Raw genomic sequence first — 25,243 nt, 5'->3', positions numbered from 1 at the left:
CACTGACCAAACCACTGACCAACCCACTGACCAAACCACTAACCAAACCACTGACCAATCCACTGACCAATCCACTAACCAAACCACTGACCAACCCACTGACCAAACCACTGACCAACCCACTGACCAAACCACTGACCAACCCACTGACCAATCCACTGACCAACCCACTGACCAACCCACTGACCAATCCACTGACCAAACCACTGACCAACCCATTGACCAAACCACTGACCAAACCACTGACCAATCCACTGACCAACCCATTGACCAAACCACTGACCAACCCACTGACCAATCCACTGACCAACCCATTGACCAAACCACTGACCAAACCACTGACCAACCCACTGACCAAACCACTGACCAACCCACACACATAAAGCTTTAGAGATGAGGTTATTATCTTGTCCTGATCCGTGCTTATTTTACAGTTTAACCATAGACGTCTGCAGAGAGTTTTTTTTGGGTCTCACAGCTTGTTGTTTGTTTTTCTTTGACATGTCATACATTGTGAATCATGGGAGCATAAATACACAGGTGTGTACTTTTCTAAATTGTGTCTGATAAATGAAATTTGCCACAGATGCACTTCACTGAGGGTTTTATAAATTTCACCTGATCACAATTGGTCTGAACACTTTTGGCAATTACGGACTTCAGTTTTTAATGTTTAAATTATATTTATATATACAGTATATCCAAGAATCCATTTTCACTGTGGCACTATGGGTGATTGGAGATTTTGGGTAAATTAGTTCAGGAAACTAAATCCTAAAAATAAAAAAAAAAAAGTGGAGAAAATTGAGTAATTAGGTTTGCAAACAGTAGAGGTGATCTGAATACACAGCAGGTCTCTGCTGCCACACTGGGGTGTTCCATTCTCTGGACTGGGGCAAACAGAAAAATGACATTCCCTCACATAATTATCTTTAATTGCTCTAAATGTATAAACTCTACTTTGCACTGAAGACAACATGAACTGAACTCAACAGGAACTTTTTTTTTCATGCTATGGCTGATGTACACAATGTTTTTATATTTAAAGTTCATTCCCGAATGAATTTGTATTTTTGGGTCATTTTCTTTTGCTTGCACAACATTAAAACTTTTTTTTTTTTTTAAAGCAGTGGCTGATTGGTGTACGTGTTAAACTGTGGGTCATTAAACATGGTTTCTTGTATAACCCATATATATTTTCTACACATTTATCTTCCTCCTTAGACTCTTACTTTTATATATGTATATATTACTAGTGTTTATTTCATTGTCAGGTGTTATATATCATTTGTGTATGTTATGGCAAAATTCCCTTTCATTTTACGACTGATCCAAATATATTGGCTCTAATTATTATTATTTACCTCCCTGCCTTATTTCATGTGATTAAGAGGTAAATGAACTTGACAGCCCAGTTGATTGAATCAGCACTGTTCCATCTATAGTCAGTGTGCATTGCTGATTAGCGATACTATTTCTCAACACCACTTTCCTTTCAATGTCTTCATCCTCACCTTTCCACGGTCACTTACACTCACCATAAACCCTACATTCCGCCTGACGGTGTCTAATGCCGTAGATGTACGGTTTCATTTCTTTACGTTTCAGTGCAGGTCTCCTTGTGTTTGCTAATGGGTTCCAGACCCTTGTCAGAATGCCACACAAGACTGGGCATTCTTTTCCTATTACACATGACACAGCTAATAAGACTTTGTAATGGTGTAATGCATAAACAAACAGCCCCCTCTGCACATACAAGTGCCACGCATCAGCTGTCGGGCTAATCCAACGAGGCCGCCAAGCCCGCATTCTAAAGCCTTTTTCTAATTAGAGCCCTTTGATCTGATTTGAGATCCAATCCCGGATCCTTGGCCTGATCTGTTCGAGACAATGTCGGAGCGAATAAACACTTGAGTCACCTCTCAGATGTCTTGTACAATAATCTGTGTAATAATGAGTGGACGTTTCAAGTGACCTTTCTGTGTGTGGGGGGTTTTCAAATTTTCCCTCGATGGGTTTTCCACTGGTTTTTCCCTCCTACAGTGCAAAGACATACTGGGCTTAGGTTTAATGGAGACTCTGATCGTAGGTGTAAATGCTAGTGTGAATGATGTGTGTGTCTCCTTGTCTGTAGTGTACAGTGCCTCTCACACAATGTCAGCTGGGACTGGCTCAAGGATGGATGGATGTCTGGCCTAAGCTATTGCCCGCAAAGGTTGATGCCAGCGTTTCTCAATCCCGGTCCCTGCGAGCCACTGCCCTCCATGTTTTAGATGCTTCCCTGCTTCCGACACACCTGATTCAAATTGTCAGCTCATCTACAAGCTCTGCAAAAGCCTGGTAATGAGCCATTTGTCAGGTGTGTCGGAGCAGGGAAACGTCTAAAACACGCAGGGCAGTTGGGAAACACTGGTGTATGAAAATGGATGTAGTAAAGACCTGTGTGATTGACAGCTAGTATCATCCATTAGGTGTCTGTTTTGCCAGCACACGACTACGTTTAGTCAGCTTATCTTATCTATGAATAAGAATTGTTCTCTATTGACTGCTGTCATGGGACACAAATGTGAAATTCTGGTGATGTGAAAACAGCTTTGCTTTGGGTAAATGATTGTTTCCAAGGACAAGAATGAACTTACATGTTATTATCTCATTTCTTTCCCCCTCCAGGTGGTGAAGCCGAAGACTGACACATCAAAGAATTCACGAGAGCACTTCAAATATCATCAGGTCATCACAGAGCCAGAACCCAAACTCGACTGAACAAAGCCCTTTGATAGAGTCACAGCCACATCAGAGACGCTCTCGTCCAACATAATGACCTATCGTGACTGCAACACTCTCCCAAGGACATTACATTAACAGATTGCATGTCTTGGATCACGCTGGAATATCGGGATTCAGATCCGACCTTGGATATATGTCCATTTCCAACCTGGAAGTACCCAACACACTGAACTGTCTCGTACCTTTTTTTTATTTGTTCTTTATCTTGACACTCCCTGATGACCACAAGGAAATATGTCACTCTATTCCTGGTGGGCTCTTGTTTCCTGTTGGACTACAGCTCCCAGCATCCTCAGCTCTGGAGCAGAACTAAGGTCGCGGCGATGTCAGGTAGACGGGCGATTGGAGCGAGGAGCGCGAGGCCGTCCGCTGGGCGAGTGGCGTCGTTAGAGGGCGGGACAAGGCCGAGGAAACGCGACAGGTCGAGGATGCATCGTATTAAAAGAGGATGGGTGTGGAACCAGTTCTTTGTTTTGGAGGAATACATGGGGACCGAACCACAGTATGTTGGAAAGGTAAGAAAAGTTGTGTTTTGGCTCATGTTTCCATTCAATTTTTCTTTTTTTACAACATCACTCTTTGAACAGGAAAGCTTTGCTTTCACCGTATTGGTCAAATATTGGTCAATAACATGATATTAAGCACAGAGGACTTCTCAGGTGCACTTACCATGGTTGAATGAATGCACTGAAAAGGCTCTATAACTCCCCCGCAGTGTTATTTAAATGGAACAGTGTCCATTCAGGCAGAGCATTAGAACACATTTGAGTTGAAAATCATTGCAACTTAAAATATATGGATTAATATAAACTCTTTTCTCTTTGGACTGCCATTTATATTAAACTCTCCCTTATTATTGTGAGGACATGACATTTGACATCTTCACCCTTGATGAGCACCGCAATCGTGCTGACCCATTTTCCTTTCATTAATATAATATGTTTTTAGTAATTGTTGGTTTGGTGTGTTTGAGTGCTCATGGTTACTATTACACAGCAAAAGTTCAGTGACATTTTTATTTGTATTTAGTAGAAAGCAAATAATGGCATACAATAAATATGGAAAAATGAACTACTTGGTTGCAGCATTTTACAAAAATAGATGGTGATAAAAAAAAAAGTCAAATGCAAAGTTTGCCAGCAACAGTTTGCATATCACAGCTCGACTACAAACATGTCATATAAAAACAGTAAGCTAACTTGTCTGTGTTATGTTGCTCCGTCCGTTTTGAGTACATGAACATATCAGAATTGGCATATTTCAATGTTTTAGTTCAGTCTCGCTCTGTGCGAGGACAGGCACAGAGACAAATAATCTAAATATTCCTTCATTGTTGATATCGTGCTGATATCAACGTAGTATAGTATAGTATATAGTATATTTTCGGAAACCATGCGCTATGATATTGCGCAGATGCACGAGAAGCAAAACGCTTTCAGAGCCATCAGTCCCCCCCTCAACTAGTCGATTTTGAGTCGAAATTTCAGGGTTTCAGTCGACCATGAATTTCTTTGGTTGATTACAGCCCTACTTGGTTGCATAACAGTTGGTTGGTTGTCACCGGGATGCAGAGCTAGAGTTCAGTAAGGTGACAGCTGCAGGAAAGAAGCTCTGAGCTCTGAAACTGCTGGTTCGGGTGCGGAGAGACCTGTAACGCCTCTCGGGAGGGGGGGAGTGGGGTGAACAGTCTGTGGTTGGGGGCACTGCGTTCGTGGTCTACCTCAGCTTCGCAGCACCTTATCGCACTCAGTGCTGTGTGAGTGAGAGGGGGAGTGGCTGCAGAAGAGCGGCCCAATGTGTGCTTCTTTTTGCCGATATATCTTTTGCATCACTTATCCAATCAACGTCAACCTTGGCACTGCACTCACTCGTGCCCGTAGGAAGACACCTGTCAAGTTTGAAATCAACCGGAACATCGGGTCGAGAGATATGCGAATAACACACACACAGACACACAGACGTTCCTGGAATGTATGAATCTACTGATGCTGGTCATCATCATCTGTTCCTTATGTGCTGGGTTTCATAGGGAAATCTTGCTATATTGCCATCGATACACATGTTTATTCTGAGACCAGTTAGACAAGCATGCATGTTTGCAAATCAACGGTATATGTGCTAAACTCAACTTGCAACACCTTTGCCTTTTACTGGCTGTGAAAATGCTGCTGCTCGTTTCAGACCTGTATGTAATTTTTTTTACACCCAACCTTGTCTCCTCATTACGCTTCCTCAATTGTGCTCTGCAAGGTGTGTGTGTGCTTCCTGAAGCGAAAGTGCATCCGTTATTCTCATGTGCATATAAATGTAATGTTTTGGATTGTGGTTAGGGCTCAGAAAAGATTGTGTTATTTATTTATTTTTCCCCACGACATTATCCTCTCCATGAAAAAGACAAAACAACTCGACTGGCACAGCATTTTGGTCTCGATCTTTGCGTTACCGTAATGCAGTCACACCACCAGGGGGCAGTATATCAGAGGTAGGTTTCCATCATCATGGGAAACAGACTTATATGACAGTAGTGAAGACAGTGCTTGCTGTTGTGTTCCCACTGATGAAATAATTTGCCATAATCAACCTATTCTGTGAGCACAGTTTGATAAGTGACTTATGTGCATTGCATCTACAGTTGCTAATGCACTGTATGTACAGCTGAAGCGACTTTGGGCATCTTCTCTAATCATCTCACCACAGAGAAAATCACTTATCCAGGCTCCACATGATGGAGCTCAGGATGTGGTTGTGGATGTGAATAACTCTGGCAGTCTGTCTTGCCAGCAGCTCTCCACCAGCCGGGTCTACCACTGTTGAATGGCAGCAGCTTTGTCTCCGCAGGAAGCCTGACCTGCAGCTGGCAAACACACACACACACACACACAGAGAGAGAGAGAGAGGGTGTAGGTGGTAAGGAGCCGGCGAGAGGCTGAAAAAACAGGACACCTGTTGGCAAATCAAATCTCCTGCAGTTATGTCAAATCGAGTCCACATCAGATGTTGCAAAGAAAAACAAGAAACACAACATAACCTAATCCTGTGATGCAGAGAGACCTGCTCTCTAGTTTGTTGTGAGTGGATAACCGAGTTACCGTGATGTCATTGTTTATCATTTAATATAAGAAGCTTTTTTTTTTTTCCTTTTTTTCTTTTTTTGAATCTTGAAGAAGAAAAGAATCTAGCAGCTGTTGTTTTCTAAGACCAGCAACTGTGCAGACTTATTCAGTTATGAGTTCATGACCGAATCATAACATGAGCTCATTGTCAGATACAAATGACCCCTTTCCAGTGGCACTGGCACATTCGTGTTTGTGTCGTGACTCGGTCTGTGCAAGAGTTTGCATGTTCTCTGTGCGTGTGTGTGGGTTTTCTCCAGGTTCCTCCGGCTAATGTCACACTCCAAACTGACTGTAAGGCGTTTGTCTCTGTGTGGCCCTGCCATGGACGAGCGACCTGTCCTGGGTGTACCCTGCCTGTTTTGAGTCCTTAAATCCTTTAATGATCATTTCTTCATGTAGTTAAACAATATGTGCTCTGCACTCCTGTGAAACAGCATTAGTTGTACTCGTAATTGCACTCGAGGCTTGTGTTTATTCTGTCCCACTGTCTTCTGAGCTGTGAACTTGATTTCGTATGTGTACGTGCGTGATAAAGTACCAGCGCGCTTATATAATGTCATTATAAGCTCCTAAGAGTCCCGTCTATTAATGACTTGCTCTGATGAAGGTCCTTCTGCTGTTGTTTTTGCTCTGTGTGTGCGTGTGTGTGAATCTATAGCCAGGTTCATCACCCACTGAGCCAATGGCCATGCATTTCTTTTCAGCTGTTGTGAGGGAAGGTCGTTTATTACATACTTAGTACATGGTCTCACTTATGTGAAAGTGCAGCAGGAGGCTGTGAGCAATTTGGAGACAAACTCATTAGAAAAAAAAAGAAAAACACCGCTTTGTGATTTATTGCAACAGGTCAGTTTCCGATGTGCACTTACAATCAGCAGCAGCAGTTTTGGCAGTAATGGGCAGTGTAGAGGTCAATCACCACATAATGATCAAAATCCACAATCAGCAATCAATGCGTGTAAATCAAGGCCCCAGTGTGTGTTTGCTTGCTCTCGGGAGACTTTGATCAGCAGCTGGGTTGCCGTCAAATCATTTTGATCCCACACACTCTTAGAAACAAGAGACAATACTTTCCAAGTATCTTTATTTGTATTGATGCTGAATGTGCATTCGATGAATATAGAATACGGTTGTGTTGTAGTGTTGTAGGTATTTCATTATTTAGTTCATTTTATGGCCGTCACTAAAACCTGTGAAAGCTGGGTCCAGTTGTTTATTCTGCCCCCTACTGGACATCTGAAGCAAACAGTTTGAATGAGATACTAGAAGACCACACCCGTGACACTTATGGCGCATTTACACCGGCTCTACTCGCCTCGCCTCGCCACGGCGCGGTTTAAGTAGTGTTTCCACTATTATAGTACCTGGTACCAGGTACTATTTTTAGTACCTGCTCCGGCGAGGTTCCAAGCGTGCTTAAGCAGGTACTATGCGATGATTGGTCAAACTGCTGGCCACTGACTGGCCAGAGTGCCGTCACAGGAAGAGACGTCCCACACACAAATCAAGCCGAACAGTGCCGAATTATAGATCACTTAAAACTACTTAACAATCCTAAAAACGTGGGTTAATCTCCAACAACAACCAGGGAAACCTCTATATTTAACAGGAGTCTTTTAAAGTGGAGTGGAGCACAGACCGCTGCCGCTGTAGTCCGTGGAGTAGGAGGCTGTAAAATCAGTGCCGAATTGTAGATCACTTAAAACTACTTAACAATCCTAAAAACGTGGGTTAATCTACAACAACTACAGAAGTGTGGTGTAAAGTCACTAGTCACTCGTGTGTGTGTGTGTGTGTGTGTGTGTGTGTCGCATATAAAACGTCACTGATGACTCCGCCCACATTAAGTGGGTAATTTTCTGTAGTGGAGATGCAACCTAATCGTGCCGTGTCATGCTGTGCCGAGGCGAGCGAGGTGAGTAGAACCAGTGGAAATACGCCAATACTGTAAGGAGACTGTCAGTTGTCAGAATCCATTATATATATATATATATATATACATATACTGTATGTATATATACATATACTGTATGTATATATACATATATACATGTATAAATATATGTATATATATATATATATACAGTATTATTTGTGTATTGTTGATTTTAGGACTGCAAACTCACCATATTCGTCCTCGATTGCTAATGCTGTGGATTATTTTATCTCCATTTAAACTGTTCAAGTCGTTGGCTCCATAGAATGTCAAGTGTTTCAGTGTTTCCCAAATATCACAATGACAACAGTTGTGTCCGTGTTTTGTCCGTTTAATGTCATAGAACAAATGAACAATAATCAATAATCAATAAAGTTGAAAACATTAATACCAACGACCGATCGATCATCAAAAAAGTTGGCAAATAATATTGAAGTCCATCCATAACTAGTTATTTATCAGTAGACACCTGAAGGGAAGATTTTTCTTCTTGCTTAACTTATTTTTTCTTGTTGCTATCACTGCTATATTCAGCTTTTGAGCACGAGGTTATCATTATTTATACAGAAGATTGTGGCAAATGTACAGCATTTAAGTGGTAATAAGCCACAATGTCTCCCTTTGTCATTAGGTAAAGATAAATGGAGGTTATTTGATGAACATTAACTGGTCTCATCAAGTGCTGTAGAGGTCAATAGAGGTCAATGTTGTGTCTATTATTTGTTTCTTCCCTCTTCTTTACCTTTTTGCCCTCTTTTGTAGACAAACGCGAGTGAATGCAAACATGGAGAATGGAGAGCCAGCAGCATTCTGCAGTACACTGTACACAATACTCAAACATAAGAAAAGACGCCTTGCTTTGCATGAGTCACCCAAAGAAATTGTCTCGCACCATGACCTGAGATCAGCGCCTACATGTGTGACAAAAGGGAAATCAGCCTGGCACGTTAATGTGGTATTTTTGCACAACTGACTCAGTGCATTTTAAAAAAAGCCAACTTGTCTGAGCTCTGCTGTCCTCCGTTGGCTCAGCTACAGGCTGAGGGGGAGAACACATGCACGGGCTAAAGAGTTAGTCAGGCTGAATAACCCAGGCTCTAATCATGCTCAGCCAGAGAGGACGCGTGCCCAGGGGCTCCTGATTAATGCTGTTGGTGCTAATAGCAGTGTTACGGCTTTATTATCACAGGAGTAGGCAGCTCTTTGTGAAGGGACGGAGGGGGGTTAGTAGAAGGAATCTGATGACCCTTACCACTTAGTGTCAGAGCGATTAGTGCAAACAAACCCAGACTGGGTCTGTGCAGGCAGGTTTGGAGCAAAAGTTCAGCCAGAAACAGAATTGGATGGGAGGATGTAGGTTTCGGCTCACGGAAGGAATTATTAGGTTTTGGTTGTCATCTGGATCCAGATTTATGACCTTTTCAAAGATGTGTTTCTCTTGAAATGTAGGGGACGTCCAGTGTGTTTTCTCTTGTGGGTTATATGAAACCATTTCAGACGACCACTGGACAGTTATTTCACCTTTGTAACCCATTAAACCCGACTCATGCACTGTAATGGGCAATGTGACAGGGTTAGGGTTAAGGTGAAGACAAAACCCTTTGACTGCCCCTTATGGCCCTTTTCCACAGCGCGGCACGATTTAGGTTGCATCTCCACTACAAAAAAAAAGTACCTTCTCAACGTGGGCGGAGTCATCACTTAGTGACTGTCCCTCTACCAATAGAATATTATGTCAGTAGTATAGGTGTTTGTCATTTTAGAAAGTTGTTATAACCCATGTTAATTGGTTAATTGGTTAATTGGTTCGCTGAGTCCCACGTTATAATGTAGACTATGAACTATTTCCATATACAGTCAATGCTTAATAACGTCACACTGGACACAATTTATTTTCCATTTTTTTTGTGTGAAAATGCAGCTGAATCAGATTTATCTCTTAAAACAAAAAAGCAATGGTCATGGGAATGCAAGTTAGAGGATAAAGCTAGAGGCTTTATTGTGTTTTATTTTTATATTTTTGTCAACCACTACTTTGTTGTCTCCCAGTGCAACAGTATGGCTTACAGAGGAGTTTTTTTTTTTTTAAGTCTTTGGAAACAATGGAGCCTTGTGGCACAGAGGAATACGATATATATCACACTGTCACACACTCACGTTGGTAATAAATGTTATAAAGTACAGAAAATAGGAATAGAACATTTGAATTTTACTGAAGTTGCAAGGCTCTGCTGTTACTTACAGACTCTTTTGAACATTTGTGCTTTTCTGGTGGGACTTTTTGTTTCTTTGTATATTTTAGTTTGGAATTCTGTTTTATTACTTTGGTAGTTTACTTTCAGTTTACTTGGCCAGTGATTCTTGTTAGCATTGTTTTACCAGATTGTTCGATTGCCTGTTGAGGTACCACTTTTGGGTTTTCCCATTTTGCAAGTCCAAAGCAAAGTTCAATTTGGCACAGACGATAGCTGTATGTAATATATGACATTAAGCAGGAGACATTTAATAGGGAACCATAAGTTGCCACTCCAACATGATCAAATTCATGATAAAAACTTCACACAAGCTGTTAAATAACATTAAGCCAAAAGCATTTTCCTCCTCTAAAATGAACCACGGTGCTTCTGTTTTGTGAGCCACAGACATGACTCAGAATATTAAACTAAATTAAATCTCTGGTGCAACAGGCTCATTGCACACCTGCCATCCTCAATACAGCTAAACCAGATTTCAGATATAAATAATATCGTATACTGTGTTGAGAGCTGCAAGGGCAGTGACTCCCCGTGATGGGTGGGCGGGACTGGAGACTTTAGTTGTGGGTGTTTACAAATCAAGTTATGAAAACAGAATGAAAACATACTGCATGGGATTTGGACGCAAAGACAGTTTGAAGAACCCATCTCCTTCTGTTTGTTCACGGCTTATTCCCGCCGCACAGCTGGGTCATCAAACGGCAAATTCATCACAAGCACTCAAGACACTGATGTGTTCTATGTGCTGCATATTATAATGTCTGCTTGTTCCCCAGTGGCGCGGTTGAGCTGTTGCACACAAACTGTCCTGAGCACACTTATAGATTTAGGCACGAGCGAGTTTTGGCATCAGTTATATTCTCGTTTGCAAGGAGGAGAAAGAGCTGAAAGTCTGTTGCGACAGATTTCTAACAGAACTAAGCCACGTTCACACGACATGACTGTCAAAGTCTAGCAGTTGTAAAATTCACACTACATGAGGGAGTCGTACACGTCATGATGTATCACCAGTCGGAGCCCAGGATAGCACGTTTATTTTCAAACTACGTGTCGTAACGAGCGTAACTCAGCAATTCTTCTCTGGTGCGACAGTGTTATATCCCCTGTTCTGGTTCCTGTCATTGAGTTTCCCTTTAAGAACTTGAATTAAAAAAAGAAATTGGTTCACAGAATTTAAATTGAATTAGCTAACTAAATTGAAGTATTATTTTTATTTGTTATATTGTAGAAAATGGTGTCGTCTGAAATAAGCTGGTCTGCGGTCCTTGGTCAGCCTGTCATCAACCAGAGAGACTCGTAACTTGCATGTTGACATCAGTGCCGTGAAGAATTGTGAAAACCCTGTCACTGTGCTTTCATCACCAGGGATGTATAAAGTACTCGAGACCAAGACTTGAGTAGTAAAAGTACTCAATCAAACAGTGACTTCAGTAGAAGTACAGTACATTTTTTGTGCTTAAGTATTGCAAGTAGTTTATTTTAAAATGTACTTAAGTACTGAAAGTAAAAGTAAAAGTATTGTGTTATGTAGTTACCCATTTAAAGTTTGAGAAATCATCCGCTTTATCAGATAAAACTGCGAGTTGAGCGCCAGCTGTGGTGAGGGAAACTTCGGAGTCAACCTGCTACTTGGTAGTCCGATTAGTCCATCGCCCCTTTACCTGGTTAACTGGTTAGCACGTCAGGACCGCTGAGAGGCTTTCGCCCTGCAAAGTACAAGTGGAAGTAGGAGAAAAAAAATGACTCCAGTAAAGTACAGATACAGCATTTTAGTACTTAAGTAGTGAAGTAGTTACTACTTCATTATACATCTCTGTTGATCACATCTTATTAGCCATGCTAATACTGCAAATACAGTCAAAAAGGCTCTGTTGTGCAGTCGATTCTGCACAGTGGTGGCAGTGGTCGGCTCCATGGCTTCATGCTGCTGGCTGCATTTTTCAGTTGACGGTGTCCACTGTCGGTGAGTGCGGTGTCCACTGCAGCCTCACGTGTCTTTTGTCGGCTGACAGGAGTGGAACACGCCGCGGCCTCTGAGGTCGTGGGTCCTCCACCTTGACACGCTCGGACCTGCTGTTTGTTGTGAGATGCTTCTCTGCTCTCCACAAAACTGCCGCTCAATGGGATCCTTTTTCATTTTGGTTGGCTACGTTGTAAGAAAGGGAATCTAGAGCATCTATAGTGAATGAGTCCCCTGAAACATGACAAAAATCACCTTGTAGTCAAAGTCACTGATATTACATTTTTTTTCCATCCATCTGCTGCTTGATGTAATATTAACTGAAGCTCCTCTCTTGTATCTTTACACACAGCACATGGCTGTGTGAATGAATCACGTTAAAGCAAAGTGCTTCGTGAGTGTATATTATTTTTTTTGTGGCGAAATGTTCGGAATAGCATTCATTTTTTAAAGCAATGAGCTGTTTTGAATTGCAGGCACGTGGAGTCTTGCGGGATAGAGGAGAGGAGCAAGGCGGAGGGAGGAAGTAGAAATCACACACTTGCTTTTTCTTCCATTGCAAAAACAAAAAAAAACGCCTCCAGAGGAAAGAATTATTTACCCTGGACTGAAGAGACAAATTCACGCTGTAGAGAAGTCGTGTGCAGTGCTCACACACATTGGCATGCAGCTGACGACACGTTGTGTGCATACAGTAAGGTTGAGGTGGAACCTCCCTGCATTTTTCACTTCACTGGTCATTTGTGACAAATAAGGTTGTATTTCCCAGAGTGCAACTTTAGCAGAACTGTGTGCGTGTGTGTGTGTGTGTGTGTGTGTGTGTGCGCTCCACATGTTGTGTGGACCTTAATATGGTGTGACTTTTTTTTTGCGGACAAAAAGCAAGGGTAAATCAGGGTGTCTCAATCCTGGTCCTGGGGACCTGCACGGCCCTGCATGTTTTAGATGTTTCTCTGCTCCAACACGCCTGACTCAAATGGTCAGTGTCGGTGCATGGCGGTGACCCACTGGGTGAAATTGGGATTATGTTAAATTTGGGATAATTGTAGTTTTAGATTAACTTGAAGGTTTAGTAGACTGTTAATGATTCGTATTGAAGTGAGTCTACAGACATTGATTGTATTCTAGAAGGAGATGTTCTTTATCAGAGTTGATGATCACGTTGGAAAGGTTTAGGTTGCACACATATTTTATGTTAAATTGAAACTCCAGAGAATTCCAGCTCCAAATCTTTAGTCCTTTGCATCCAGGGATCCAGCCTTTCCAAAACTCTCTTATTTATGTGCTCCAAGCCTCTGGCGTAGTGATAAGAACAGACACAATGACAGCATATTTAATGCATTTTAATATGGGAATGTAATGTTGTACAGTAGACGTGTAGTGTGAGTGTTTGAATGTGTGTGTGTTGCTGTCAGATTCCACTGAATAAGTCTAAAAATGTTGTTTCTTAAAAGTGGGAGGTGACCTTTCTTTAAAAAGTGAATAACCACCTTGTGATTGCAAAGTTACAGGGAATTATGGCCACAGTCTCCTCTTGTATTTCTGAGTCACAATAGTGTTAAATATGGAAGTGTTAACTATCAAAGTATAGCTGACCTTTAAATGCAAAATATCATAATCTCATTCATTTATCAAAATTAGACATTTGTATTCAACCTTTTTCTCATAATTAACTCATGAATTATTTATTTATGGCCACATTGTGTTTCAGTCACCCACTTGTAATCGATTCATCCTTAAGTTCAAATGGTCTTCTGGATATTGGACAGCTAGGACCTTTAAGACCCTCATCTTGTGTGTCCACTTCTAATAACTGCAATCTTGCTCCTTCTCTACATTTGGTGGCTTAAACTTAACATCTCTGCTTCAGCAACAAACGATAAAGGTTTAGTAGGTTTGCTCACATTTAAATCTGTTTTTTTTTTTGTTGTTGAACAAAGTCAGACAACTAATCCACAGACTGCAGGCAAAGCAAACAATTGTTTGGTTTTAAGATTGCCAACATTGCCAACAGGGATATCGATTCATCCCACTCCCACATCCTTTGTGCTTTCACATCTATTTTGTTTGTTGAGATCTAAAATAATTGTAGCGTGTCTGGTCATTAACTGGCTATTGAACAAGGCTGTGGAACAAGGAACTTTGACCTATTTGCTGATCATCGTCAAAAAAAACCTATGCTTTGGTAACTTCATAAAGGTTTTTTCAAACACTATGTGGACAAACTGGAATAAACTCTTTAAAGGGTTCTAGTTCATTCCCCCATTGTGTTATACCCTTGCTGATATACTGTACACAGGTTATAACAAATGACAGAAACACAAAACCACAAATTGGAACCCTACAAACGTCACACGGATTGTCTACTGATCTGTGCAATGTCAGCACAAAAGTCTCAAATTGGTTGACACAATTGTACATAGTGATGAATCAATTATTAACGCAGTATACATTTCCATTTACTTCGCTGCAGAACTTCCACATGTTTTTTTTATAGCCTTTGGGAGGGGGCGGGAAGATATATCACCTCATTGCCCTCATTACATACAGTACGTCTGCCTGACCTTTGCATTGGCACCCCCATCTGTCACTGTATAGGCACTAATGCTTAGCGAGATGACCTCTCTGGAGCGTATGGACCATATAGTTAAGTCTTCAAATGCCAGATATATACGAATGCCAGACCCTCAAAGTTAAGTTTGCAGTATTTGGGCGAGAAACTTCATCTGGGACTGGCTCCAGCTTCTGCCACCACCCTTAAAGTAGAAGCAGTAGTTAATGAATGAATGGATCGGCTTTAAACTTACTCTCTGAATATGGAGACAAAATAAACCTGATAGTGACTGGTGTCACTTGTAAAATGACTGTCTGACTGTTAATTACAGAGTGACTGAAGATTAAAGTGGTCGAGTAAAGCGATGTAAGTTTGTGAAAGGATGATTCTGCCTTGATGGGCACCTAATTAGAGCTGCCATCTGTGCTAACATGCAGAGCTGAGGTGGTGGTTTATTAATGCCGTGTTGCAATCCAGTGAGGATTAGATATTGGAAGTGATCCTGTGTTTATTTGCAGGTGTGCGACACACGGACACAGAAATATGGGTCCTTAGCCACTAAATAGGACGACAAGCTAACCCTTGTAGTAACATATTGGTCAAAAACGCATTTAATCCCAGGTTTACACAGGTTTTCCACCTTTGGGTTAAGTGTAAAATGACTCTGCAAAGCATGTTGTTGTTTTTTATTGGCTTTGGCATTTCTTCTTCATCTGGTCCATAGTGTCCTTGTTTTGCTCCTTTTGTATAAGATCTATCTTGACTTTGGATGTGTGAGTAACGATGTTTACAGCAACACTAGTTAGGAGTGAAATAACAGCCTCGTCGTTCATTTGAACGAGGCCAGTCTGGCAGCACAGCGGGGGGTGAGCGTGCAGATGGCTTCATCAAAAAATGAAACCTGGCTCAAGTAAACTATCCTTTTACACGGCACTGTATCAGCCAAAGAATTACAGGCAACTAAGCCTGAGAGTGTTTTGAGCATCTGAGAAATCTTACAATATCCATCCATCCATCTTCTACCACTCTGGAAAATGCATGAGATTTCTGAGATTTTATTTATACTTTTTATACATTTATACACGTATCAAACATATTGTACATGTCTGCTCTCCACCCCTCACTGCTCCATGTTCCAGACATGTGTGTGTGTGTGTGTGTTCACATTTCAAATATGTATTTAATCATCAATATTGCACAGGCTATGGGCTAATGTTAGAAGAACACCATTGCTTTGATTTCACAGCAGCTCCGAGAGCTGAGGACTGTGTATTATCTCGTGTTGTTTTTTTTCGTCCTGCTGTGAGGTCCTATCGGCACACCCATCAACATCTCAGCTCAACTTGATGATAATTAAAATGCATCAGTATTCAGGTCCATTCACTTCGCAATTCGGAGCCCACTGGGTCTTTAGCTGCGAACTTGCACAACAATGGTTGGATCGCTCCTGGAGAAATGTAATGAATTCACTGTTCTCACTCCGAAAATAATGTTCTGTGTGCAGTTTTGGAACTTATTGCTTCTTTTGTGGATGTAAAGATTTACTATCTCTAATTAACAGAAATGTGTTGCTCAAGGTCTGCGATACAGCGGCGATAGCGGTGTGAATAACTACCAGCAGGACAGGGTTCACTTTTATTAACATAGTCTGGTTTTGCATGCTGGGAAATGGTGTCTCCCTGAAATGTCCCATTAATAAATCATGTAATTGGAGTGCGGTCCTGCTGATTATTCCTGAGGATTTGGCTCCTGGGCAGACGTAGTGGAGACGAGCACTCGCTGATTTATTATAATTTCTAGAATGTAATGTAATGGGCTCATATTAAAAAGCGAGGCTGTGTAAGAGAGAACATGTCTTTATTATGCAGTTTCATTTCACAGCCAACTATGGGAGTTGCGGTAGTCGATTGCATTTATTAAATCATGTGTGTTGTTTTTTTTTACTTATCTTATATCAAAGCCCGGGCTCCAGCAGGCTGTCAAAAAAACTTTTGCATGTCAAAGTCAGTTTAACACTTGTATGACGTGATACAATGTATTTTTTTGGCTCTGAAGGACGCTCAAGAAAATAACCTTAATAATAGCAATTCATCTTAAGATTGGACACATTGTAAACAGAAAGTAGGATCTTTATTTGATTTGTTTTTCTATACTGAACCGGATGATATTTGGTATAAAAGCAGCCTTTTGTGTACTGTGTTTTTTTTTATTTCTCATAGAATTAATCAGGTGCTACATTCAGCCGCTCAGTATTTTGATTAACAATAAACAAAATGATTGGATTGGATATTGGAAAATGGAAATCATAACATCTGACACAATCCTAAAAACCCTAATAATCCCAAAACTGAGCGCAGGCTGCAAAGAGAGACGTGTGCTACAAACGTCATGTGACCAGGATGTGAGTGAGGAATGCCCGTGTTTGTCATACTGAAGTTATTATTCAAGAAACGAGCAAAACCTCCCTCGTGATTGTCTGTGTTTGATTATCATCACTGTCTCCTCAGTGTATTTGGTCTGTCTCTGTGCTCACCGGTGTCTTTGGTTTGCTTATGTTGCTGCGTTTCCATGTGTTCCTGGTCCTGTTCTCCATGTTTCTGCTCCCTGTGTTTCCTCCTTATTTCTTTTTTTGCATTTGGTTTCTCAATGTCTGCACACCGTAACGGTAATTAGCCATCTTTGGTAGCAAGTGGGGCCGATCAGTGAGCTCATATTTATTGGTTCTCACAAACAGACCAATTTCCCTCCATCCTGAGACAGGTCAGTCCCATCACAACAGGTTTTCTAAAGTGGGTCAGGTTTGATGCGTTGGCCGCATATCATTGATCGTATGTTCCACGTCTATTCTGCTCTGATTGATTGTTGGTCAATTCCACTGCATTTAAAATCATGTGAGTTTGTGACACGCATTTGCAGTTTGACATATAGGTGACACATGATTAGATCATATGATGATGAACTTACTTTATTGCAGAAATAACAGAATAGGAAGCTCATCAAGGAGATGACTGGGTGGAGTTAATGGAATAAATAATAACAATAATAATAAGGTAATAAATGAAATGTCACAATATGTAACTACTATACTGCTGCACTCTTCAATACATTGAAGGTTGATTAAGCAGTGATAACAAAAGGACACACCATTTCCCTTTATTCAACAATGATTTCTGTTTGTATCTAATAATGTATTCAGTGTATAACATGCAAATCGAATGTGCATATTATACCGTTTTGTAAGCAGCACGTGTTGTGTCTTGCACGTCAATTTACACAGTATTACCCGCGACACTGACCTTGGCAATACATTACACTTTATAATGACTGATTGCCACTACAGTTGGAGCCATATGTGCATGTGTTTCCTTCCCTCTGCAGCTGCACACAGACATGGACCACGGAGAAAACGTAGTGAAGTACACGCTGTCAGGGGAGGGAGCCGGGTCCATCTTCACCATCGATCAAATTACAGGAGACATACATGCTCTGGTGGGACTCGACAGGTCAGTGCTCAGAAATGATAATAAGACTGTTTTCCTCTCATATACATGTTTTTATCTTTATTATTATTATTAGGATTTGCAGCAATGAACACAACTGGATCCAAATCATGAATGATAATAACTGATAAATGACTGTATGTCATAAGTCTGTTCGTGATTACGCGTGAGTGATTCTGCCTCGAATGCATGTCGATCAATGACATTGGTGCATCTTTTAATGACAGCAAATAACAATGATATGACATTATTCATGTTGTTCCTGATCTCAAACTGTCCAGCAGGCGAGAAGCTGGACAGTGTCGGAGCCTTTCAACTGTAAGGATTAACTTACAACGATGACGCTTTGAGTGATAATGACCTGTAAAATTCACTTTCCAAGTGCTTTTAGTAGTCAGTGTACTTCAGTAATGGAACACTACAGGGATTTGAACTAGAACTTGGACTGGGCAAAGCTGTGCTTCATATTTAGAGATATAAGATATAACCTTGATAGTTGGTTGTAAATATAAAAATTCTGTGAACGTTCCAATCTGATAAAACGGGATTTCATCTTACACTGGACATTTATCCAATTTAAGGCGTCGGACGCACATAAATGCAGCGATAACATTCTGAGCAGGAGTCAGAGAACAGAAAAGAATACACTCCATATTTAAAAAAATGTCGCTTTGAACTTCATCTCAATAATGTGCATACGCAGTATATCTATAATAAAGCAGACATTTCCATTAAACATGTAAACATAGTATATCTCTAAGAAACAGCTGTACTTTTCACAACAATGTTAGGTGTTATAGAAACGGCAGTACAAAAGAGTCTTTGAAAAGTTTTCAAAAACACTGTAAAACAGGACGGTGAAGCTAAAGTGGGTTACTTATCCATGTTAAGGGTGTATTATGTGATGTGATGTGATGTGATGTGACTTCCTGCTGACAGATGCTGCTTAATTTGCAGATTGACGAGCTAATAAGCCAAAAACAGTGACTAATAGGGAAAAGGTGAAGGCAGTCTGTCAGTCTGTTATGTGGCAGTCTGTCACCTCAGTCACATAATTGTTTTATACCCCTTTTGTCAGAGTTTGTCAGGTTCCTTTAAAGTTTAAGATAAAGTCCTAGTCATGGCGTTTGGTTTGGAAACCAATAGATTGATAAATATGATTCAAACAGAGATGTTTTTTGTTTTTGATCAGTCAAATATCAGAATCTTTATAAATCACCTGCACCTATTCGAACAAAATGAAAAAATTAAAAAAAGTATAGAAATATATAATTGATTTAGCCTTTAGGATAGCATTTTTAAGATACTTTCTTACCTGTTTTTTTGCTACTTTTTTGTATGTTGATTTTGTGTTTTCCCACTGTACCCAACATACAGGGCGAACACTTATGCCTCATTATTTTAGAGATTTTAACTCTACTGAGAGCTCTATGCATCCCCAACCCCAATCTTTTTGCTACATAACAAAGATGTTTGAAGCAACTGCAACGTGATTTATTGCAGGTATTATTTTATGTCTTTATTTTTAGCTTATGTGGCAGTTAGTGAGTTGACTTTCCCGATTAAAGTGAGCTCTAGAACAGGGACACTCATGTAGTGTCTTAATGCACACAAATGCAGTTTCTCCCACAAAGAAGAGTGACACTGAACGCTGAATTGCATTTGTTGCAAAGCACCAGTCTCAAAGTCAGTGAAATAAAAAAAGAATCTCCTTTTTGCAATGCAGCATGCACTTTCAGTGTGTCTTTTAATACTTGGACCAAAGACGTTGTCTTTGCTCTGAAATTGACTTTGAGCCACCAATCATCCCAACAAAGCTCTTTAATCAGTTGGTGAAGGATCGGATACACGGAGGCATTGAGCAGCAAAGCTCCTTTTAAGAAAACGCAGTGCTGGTAATTCATTCTTTGTTTTTATTTTATACTTATTTTAATGTGTTTAATTAATTCGTTGAGACCGGAGCAGCAGATTCACTCCTCTCAGCTTTACATATGCAACCTCTCAAGCGCCTTGGAGAAAAGCACCTCTAACTTTTTCCACATGTTTTTTTCCAAGCGTTTTTAGAAACTACGTGCGAACAGCCTCCCTGCACTTTCACACCTTTTACTTTTTATAATTTCTTTTATCATCTCTGATGCCCTGTGTAACCCCGTACTTTGGTAAAGTTCCTGTTGTTTTTAACATTCTATGTTTCAGATGAGGAAATTCTCTAATACTATTTTCTTCTCACAAAAAGAATAAAGAGTAATAATGGCTATTAGGAGCGTTGCTGCAGATGCATAGATTGTAAACAACTGGATTTTGCTCAAGGTTTCACCTCTCACCCAACAGGTTATATACATAGGAATTTAAGATTAAATACTAAAGTATCTCATAGAAGCTGCACAAACCAGGGAATGAAAGGTAACAGAGAAGTCGGGTGAGATGATGAGTTGTTGCCATGACAATACGGTTCTAACACAGCCCTCAGTGTCGAGCTGAGCTTGACACCTTTAACCCTGATTCACTGAAAACCCATACACCACTGTACACCAATGTGCTTGTAGTGTGTGTGTATTAATTATTTAAACCCTCAGTGTTGGCGTTAACACAGGCTTACATCAACTGCACGTGGAACCATGTCAAAGCTACAGCTCAACTACTTTTATTGCTTAATTGGGAGTAACTGCACGTGTGTTACACTTTCAGGGAGGAGAAGTCGTACTACACACTGAGAGCTCAGGCTGTTGACATCCACACGGGCCTCCCTCTGGAGCCAGAGTCTGAGTTCATCATCAAGGTGCAGGACATTAACGACAATGAGCCACGATTCCCCAACGGACCGTACAGTGGCAGTGTGCCGGAGATGTCTCCAACAGGTACGACAAAACAGAGCTGTCACAAATCCAAGAAAAATGGATGCTCTATAATATTCTACATTGACTACATACTTAATGACAATTCCACCCAAAAAAGGAGAACAATGAGGTCACAGAGAAATAATAGTGACAAAATATAACTCCAGGACAAATTGGATGGTGCCTTTGACAATTTGAATGTGTAAATGTTGCAGTGTTAATTGGAACTTTGCTTTATAATTGTCCTGCGGGTATTCCACCACAAGCCAAACTGATATGGACGACACTGGATCAAACTGATTGCTATTAAAATGGCCAACATGGGATAGAGTGAAAACCTGACTTGTTAAAAATAAATGACCTGCTCTTTTGTAGAATGTATATTTGTGTGCATTACTAACTGAATTCTACGCCCTTGATTTACGCCCGTGGATGCTCACATAGCCACAGCAACCTTTGCGTCAAGCAGTTTTGATGGAAAGATGACAACTAAAGTTCAGGAAACTTGTTTTACTTTGAAAGTTGACTTTAATAGAATAATAGCAAGTAGAACCAAGCTTTCAGACAGACAGGCAGATGGGCAGTTAACAAACAGACAACAACATTCTGGCAGCAAGCAAGGTTACAAGAATAGCACAAAGTGAGACACACGGAGACATGATTTGGTAAGACACATGGAATGGGGGCCGGTTCAAGTATGGGGAACTAAGGAGGTGAAAGAAAATGATGTTTCTAGGAAGGTGGCACAAGTCTAGTGACTGGTGGTGGGTGGATGGGTTGCAGCATCATTAGCACCGGTAGTTTTATGTACTTTACATGTTTATGTGTTAACTAAGCTATTTTCTGTCCACTCTGCAATGTGCTTGTGACCATAGCACTGACACACACACAAACAAAGCCAGACTTAACAGTAGTTGCCCATCTGTCTGCTAAACACATTACTGGGAGGTAATTTAACAGTCAAGGTCTTTAGGCCTTAAGCTGTTAATGCTTCAGCTCAGGACTAAAGTGCTCCGAGAGAAGCTTGACCTCGCTGTGTCTCTATTACACTCAAATACAGCAACAAACAGTGTAGTGGATTAGCGATGGTAGCAAACAGCACAAGCCTCCGCATAACAAAAACCTGATCCCTTCTATGAGAAGTCCTGTTTTGTTCGGCTCATGTTTTAGGCTTAGTTGAACAACACCATGCAGTACCTTTATTATGATGATTATTATTATTATAACAAAGTACCGGACAGACACATATGAGATTGGGAGGTTTTCATTGAATAAAGGCCATGGAATTATATCATTACATCAAAAGATTTGAAGATTTGGGGATTATACGTAGGATCAACAGACCAAGTGTCCACAACCCTAACCCTAACCCTACCTTTGGTCGCCTTTTAGCAACTTCCTGTCTACACTTTTTGAGGGATCAATCTGATTTGTTCCGGGATGGATAGCTAATAGGTACCCAGCTATGTTCACACTGAATTTTGAATCTACCCACTGATTATATCACAAAAAATTATCAAATTTTCTCCATAACCTTAACCCGATCTCCATAAACCTAACCCTAACCGTACACATTTAGCCCTCTATTAGCCATTTCCTGTCTACACTTTTTGAGTGTCGATCTGAATCTTTCTTGATGGATAGGTAATTAAGAATCCACCCTCTGACACATTTTCAAGAAATCCCTGTCTCTTACTTACGTGCAAAAGTATAAAAAACATCATATATCTGTCAAAAATAATCAGATTTGAACGGAAGTTGGTGTGGGCATAAAGATTTAGACACTCTACCAACAGACCAAGTTTGCCATCCCCTACCATCTCCACAACCTTAACCCTAACCTAATCTGAAAAGATAACTCATCAAATATTGATATAAACTCCAAATGCCCAAGAATTGTGTGTGTGTGTGTGTGTGTGGTTGGTTTTGTTTAGGGACTTATGTGACACAGGTGACAGCCACAGACGCAGATGACCCCACATACGGCAACAGTGCACGCATCGTGTACAGCATCATTCACGGACAGCCCTACTTCTCTGTGGACCCCAAGACAGGTGAGAAGAACATGTCTGTCGTTTTCCATCACAGCTTCCACGATAAAGTAAATCAGAGCTCCTCAACAGTTGTATTAGAGATCTGTGACTTCTCTGTGAACCTCCAGCTCACACTCTCAGCTGCATTTCCCTCCCTTCACGAGCATGAAATTGAACCGGTCATGACACAGCGAGCAGCCCCGTGAGTGAGTTTCTCCTCAGTCCTGGTCCTGGTCCCTAAAACAGGTGCTGAAACATAGGCGGGGGAGATTGTCAGTTCTTCGGCGTAACATCTCGGCTGAGCTGTAATCGTTCTTAACTCCAAATGTCACGTTTCATTTCCCACCTGAGGAACAGTGCACTTAACTATTCTCTTTCTTAATGAGAACATGCAGCACTGATGATACAGTCCTGTAACGAGGCTTCTAACACTGGTCAAAGGAAGGACGGGAGCATCGAACAATAGCTGTATTTACATGTGCGAAATGTCTTCATTCTTACATGGAGGCAAAATGAAATGCTCCAATTGTGGTGTGTGTAAGTGCAGTGAGTGTTGGAATGGGCTACTGTGACATGCCCAGTGTTATCTAATCTCTCCGGAAGCAGAAGAAGAATAAGAAGCTTCACTTCCACTGCATATGTCTGCTCATCCCATCACTGTCCACTATCGCCTTATACTCTTCCTCTTCCACGTCTGTGACCTTTCTGTATGTTCATTATTCTTCTTTGGAATGGAAATAAAGCAGCGACACAATGGAAACACGTCACGTCGACATGGATCAGACGCTAAACCAGATTGTTTCCGAATAGGCTGCATCGAATCAGAGTTTTGGGATTGACATGTTTACTTGACAGACATATTCTCATTCCGATCGGGCTTTTATTTCGAGTATGTAGCCAATGATCGAACAATGGGACCAGGGGGAACCATTACAATCTAATCTAAGACATTTCTCCTTTAACTTTAACTGTCTGAATCATAACCTCAGTATAAACAGCATTTATGTGATTGTACAGTGGTTGTAGTATTCAAATGTGACCTGTATACAAGAGTGATGGAAATAAGTCACTGCTAAGTCACAGCGGGGCACACACGTTCTATAAAGATTTATATCACGACTCCTTCACTTGGATTTACGTTGGAAATTCAATGAATCATTTAGTTTTAGTTGAATATTTGTCTGTTTTGGGGCATTTTTATAACCCACGAGTAAACAGACACAGAGCTATGCAGAAACAAGGTGCAAATAAGTCAATGAAAGACTCCTCCCCTCCCCCCATCTCACCTTGTCCAGGAGTGATCAGGACCGCACTGGCCAACATGGACCGAGAGGTGAAAGAGGAGTACCAAGTTATTCTGCAGGCCAAAGACATGGGCGGTCAGCTGGGGGGGCTGGCGTCCACCACCTCCATCAACATCACTCTCAGCGACGTCAACGACAACCCACCGCGCTTTGCAAAGAGTAAGAAAGTCTCAACAGTGAGGTTTGATTAAGTGTCCTTTTTTTCAAGAAAATGAAGATAACCACTCACTGGTTGGGTTTGTCTGTTACTACATGTGAATAACTTGTGTCATTGTCTCAGGTGTCTTTCACCTGCGGGTGCCAGAGTCTGCACCACTTGCTTCGCCAGTCGGTCGCATTCGGGCCCACGACTTGGACGCTGGCAGCAACGCAGAGGTGGATTATGCCATCGTTCCAGGGGACGAGGGCAACATGTTTGACATCATCTCAGATCGACATAGTCAAGAGGGCACCATTGTCTTAAAACAGGTACATACAGTCATTACTCTTCTATGGCATCAATATCCATATCTGGACCGCTAAAATGTAGGTTTTTTTAACTGTGAAATCACGAATGGTGGTAAAAATGAATTGTTGATTCTTGGTCAAACATCTACTGCGTGATCTGACAAGAGTGATGAAGTTCCATACCCAGCTCCACACTCACCACCCGCTTCTGCAGGTACATCGGACACGATTTATATTGACCTTTTCTGATGCTTGTTGATGATACAAATACAGCAGTTCTCTGTGACTGCCTCTGTGTTTGGTGTTGTTATAGAGCAGCAGAGTGAAATGTCTGTCAGTGGAATCAGTAGAGCTTTGTTACGGCTGCAGATGAGCCACCTGCCACCACCATAACAAATAATACTGCATCTATTGTACAATACCATTGTTCTCGTCTAGTAGTACACTCAACTCCTTTCATATTACAGTACACAAACACTTCTATGTCTAGCACATGTCTCATCAGTGAAGTAGG

The 25,243-nt window shown here is 41.1% G+C and overlaps 1 protein-coding gene across 1 annotated transcript in view; it reads left to right on the top strand.

Annotated features, from left to right (window-relative positions):
- The first annotated feature begins 3,001 nt into the window (after positions 1-3,001).
- The window catches only part of LOC131440752 (cadherin-12-like), a 43,505-nt gene continuing 21,263 nt past the window's right edge, over positions 3,002-25,243 (top strand). Inside the window, exons 1-6 of the mRNA XM_058614661.1 lie at positions 3,002-3,302; positions 17,987-18,111; positions 20,797-20,966; positions 22,880-22,999; positions 24,274-24,441; positions 24,563-24,750. Of these exons, the coding sequence (XP_058470644.1) occupies positions 3,006-3,302; positions 17,987-18,111; positions 20,797-20,966; positions 22,880-22,999; positions 24,274-24,441; positions 24,563-24,750 (1,068 nt within the window). The 5' untranslated portion in view covers positions 3,002-3,005. The remainder of the gene's footprint in view (positions 3,303-17,986; positions 18,112-20,796; positions 20,967-22,879; positions 23,000-24,273; positions 24,442-24,562; positions 24,751-25,243) is intronic.

The sequence above is a fragment of the Solea solea genome, chromosome 1 (assembly GCF_958295425.1).
Source record: "Solea solea chromosome 1, fSolSol10.1, whole genome shotgun sequence".
Taxonomy (NCBI): Eukaryota; Metazoa; Chordata; class Actinopteri; order Pleuronectiformes; family Soleidae; genus Solea; species Solea solea.
Note: the sequence above shows the minus strand (reverse complement) of the source record. Positions and strands in the feature narration are given on the sequence as shown.